The 3,053-nt window shown below is 31.4% G+C and overlaps 1 protein-coding gene across 6 annotated transcripts in view; it reads left to right on the forward strand.

Annotated features, from left to right (window-relative positions):
• The window catches only part of LOC102681738 (nephrin), a 164,932-nt gene that overhangs the window by 92,385 nt on the left and 69,494 nt on the right, over positions 1–3,053 (forward strand). For all 6 annotated transcript variants that reach the window (XR_004150681.1, XM_031511005.1, XM_031511002.1 and 3 more), the window contains exon 3: positions 455–628. Coding sequence is in view for 4 of the 6 variants with exons in the window: in XM_031511002.1 (XP_031366862.1) it covers positions 455–628 (174 nt within the window). In the remaining 2 variants the exon portion in view is untranslated. The remainder of the gene's footprint in view (positions 1–454; positions 629–3,053) is intronic.

Genomic DNA, 3,053 nt, shown 5'->3' on the forward strand with positions numbered 1-3,053 from the left:
ATTTAAAAATAATTAGTTTTAAAGTTATAATAATAATGAAAAATCTTTGTGAAAAATATTTAAGCTACGGTAATACTGTTCTTCAGTTATGTTATAGTTAAAACTGTATATAACAACATTTCACTATAAAAGAAGAGAAAGCTCGTGATTATTTTTCTCTCTTTTTTTTTTTGATTTGAACATTTCTTCAACATTTTTCTTTAAACGAAATGACATGGATTTCGATTAAAATAAAGGTAAATTCGCGACATATTCTTATTAAAGAAAATATTTCAAGAATTATATAAAATTTGAAGTATAATTATATTATTAACTTCATCAATCGAAAATCAAAAGTCAAAAAAGCTTAAATATTTATGATAACTCTCGTCGAATTTGAATATAATTAGAAAACCATTTTATCATTCTTAAAGACTTCAAATTTGCGAATAAATTAATACGTTTAATTTTACAGATGGAGAAATCGTGGGGCATCCGCGATTGAGATTAATAGGCGATCAGAGCACAGGAGTTTACAATCTTCAGATCACACAGGCTTCTTTGACCGACGATGGGGAATATCAGTGCCAAGTTGGACCATATTTGCGCATTAAATCGATCCGTGCCAACGCTCATCTCACCGTCATCTGTGAGTACTCATTCGCCATTTTTCTTTTCGTTTATATATATATGAAACTTTAAATCTCGTATATATTTTTTTTAAAAATCAACGGATCAGATTTCGATTCTTTTTTTTTTTTCAATTACGATCAATTTCTTGATTTATGTATATATATATATAAAGAATTGAATTTCGCGAAAAAGAAACGAAATGAACGGAAGAACAGAGAGATTGGAAAATTTGATTTGAAAAGTTGGTCGAGTTGGAGATTTATGCTGTAATGTAATTTTCGTGATTCCGGGAAAAAAGTTTGGATCTTGAGGGGAGAGGGGAGGGGGCAGTGGGGGAAGTGTTAAATTAAAGAGCATTCTAAAGTGATTAAAAGTTTCCTTGGCTTTCTCGAAAGCTCGCTCTTTTTTACATGAACGATCATTTTCCTGGGAAAGATCCCTTCTTTAAATAATATTTTCTTTAAAACAACTTTTTTCTTCCGTTGCTTGTTTCTTGGAAAACGATTCGATAACGTTAATCTCATTCACACTTTTTATTGAAATAAATTTTTTTCCCCATAAATTCGAACGGAAAGTTAACAATGGAAAATTCTTAATATTCCAATATAAATCTATAATATAATCTAATAAGTATAAGTCTTATAAAATTATGACAAAAATTTAGATACTTAAGAACATCATAAATCTTGCAGGATCTCAAGCTAAAGATCCATAAAGTTTCAAACGAGATTATTAAAGTTCTTCTTGGATTTTCCTAAAATTTACCGTTTCTTGTGTATCCAGAAATAATTTCAGAAACACACTGATACTCGACAATATTATTTTTCAACGTTGAACACAATATCCATAAAATAATAAAAGAAAAAAAAAAAATCTCAAAAAGTTTCACAATAAAGATTCGAAAAGAATCTTTCCTCTTCACAACAATTAAACAATTCCACATCAAAAAATTCTCATAATAGAAGAAGAAGACAAACTTTCAAAAGTAAATTCTCTTTCTATCATCCACCTTTCTTTCTCTTCTTCGCGAGAGAAAAGCAAAAGAATCAATAGTGTAAGACAAGAGAGAACAAATTCGAAGAAAAACTTTCACAACGGTCTCGAAAAGAGGTTTCTCGATCTCTCTGCTCGAGACATCGTTTTCCAAAACTCTCGAGCCAACTTCTGACCAGATATGCGTATGTGTGTGTATGTGTATATGTGCTCGCATCTCGAAGGTTCGCGCTACCCCCGCCGCTAATCACGGTTTACCACCCTCGTCCCAAGACTTCTCAAAGTTAAGTTTCGGCCGGGAAATGTCTTTGTTCAAAGCGGCAAGTTGACCGCATCACCGAGCAACGGTGATTGTATCGAACTTTCCGCCTAGTTCACGCCGACTATTCGAACCTCCGGATTCATCGAGGCGTTCTTAATAACGCGAGATAGGCGGCTATTGTTCCAAGAACCGCCCTGTATGTACGATTTGTGTCGGTGTCATGAAATTCGTGAATAGCGGGATCGAGACAAGGTAAATGTAAATGAGTTTTCTGTGTATTTGGAAATTTTATCTGTGTTTAATTTAAGATTGATTGGGTAATTTTGAGTGTTTTTTTTCAAGGTGCTTTTTTTTTCCTCTCCTGATTCGCGATCTTGAGATTTGTGTTTTCTTTACGAGGGTGATTTTATTTTATGAAGAAGGCTAAGGAAAATAGGAAAGTCTTGGGTTTTATAGTTTCTTTTGAAAAGATTTTGGATGATGAGATGAGAAGATGGAGATTCGAGTAAGTTAAATTTGATTGGTTAAATTATAAGTTTGAGCGACTCGTAAGGAATTTTATTTTTTTATTTTAATTTATTGCTTTCTTAAATCCTTCTAGTTATTGTAGTACTATAAATTTATGTATTTTTAAAAATAGGAGTAAATTCTTTCCTTAAAATTGGCGTGTGACATATATCAGATGCACAAAATTTAATAAAATCTATTTTTTAATTCCATAAAAAAATAGAAATAAAAAGAAATGAATAGAAATAACAAATATGAATCGAATAAGTAAATCCTATTGATATTATTTCTTATTTTCATTTTTATAATAATTTCAATTACTACACGCTTAAATTATAGGTTAAATATTTTATTAATTTTTATCTTGGATACCTTTAAATTTGCTCAATTTTACAGGCAATCTTTCAAGTAGTTGATGAAATGAAAAAAAAAACACACACACCCACACAAATAAAAATTTTATCGATAATATTTCACTTATAAACTGAACATCCGTTTACATCCGACATACCGTTTAAAATTTCCGCCTCGAAAGAAGCGAGAAGAGGAAGAGGAAGATGTAAGAAATGTCCCAAGGCGACAAGGAAGCATCTTCCTAGATCGTACCATCCCGTGGTCGCTCTTTCAAGGCGTCTCTAGTTCCACTTTCTTCCTCCTCTTTTTTTTTTTTTTTTTTTTT

The sequence above is a fragment of the Apis dorsata genome, unplaced genomic scaffold (genome assembly GCF_000469605.1).
Source record: "Apis dorsata unplaced genomic scaffold, Apis dorsata 1.3 scaffold_272, whole genome shotgun sequence".
Taxonomy (NCBI): Eukaryota; Metazoa; Arthropoda; class Insecta; order Hymenoptera; family Apidae; genus Apis; species Apis dorsata.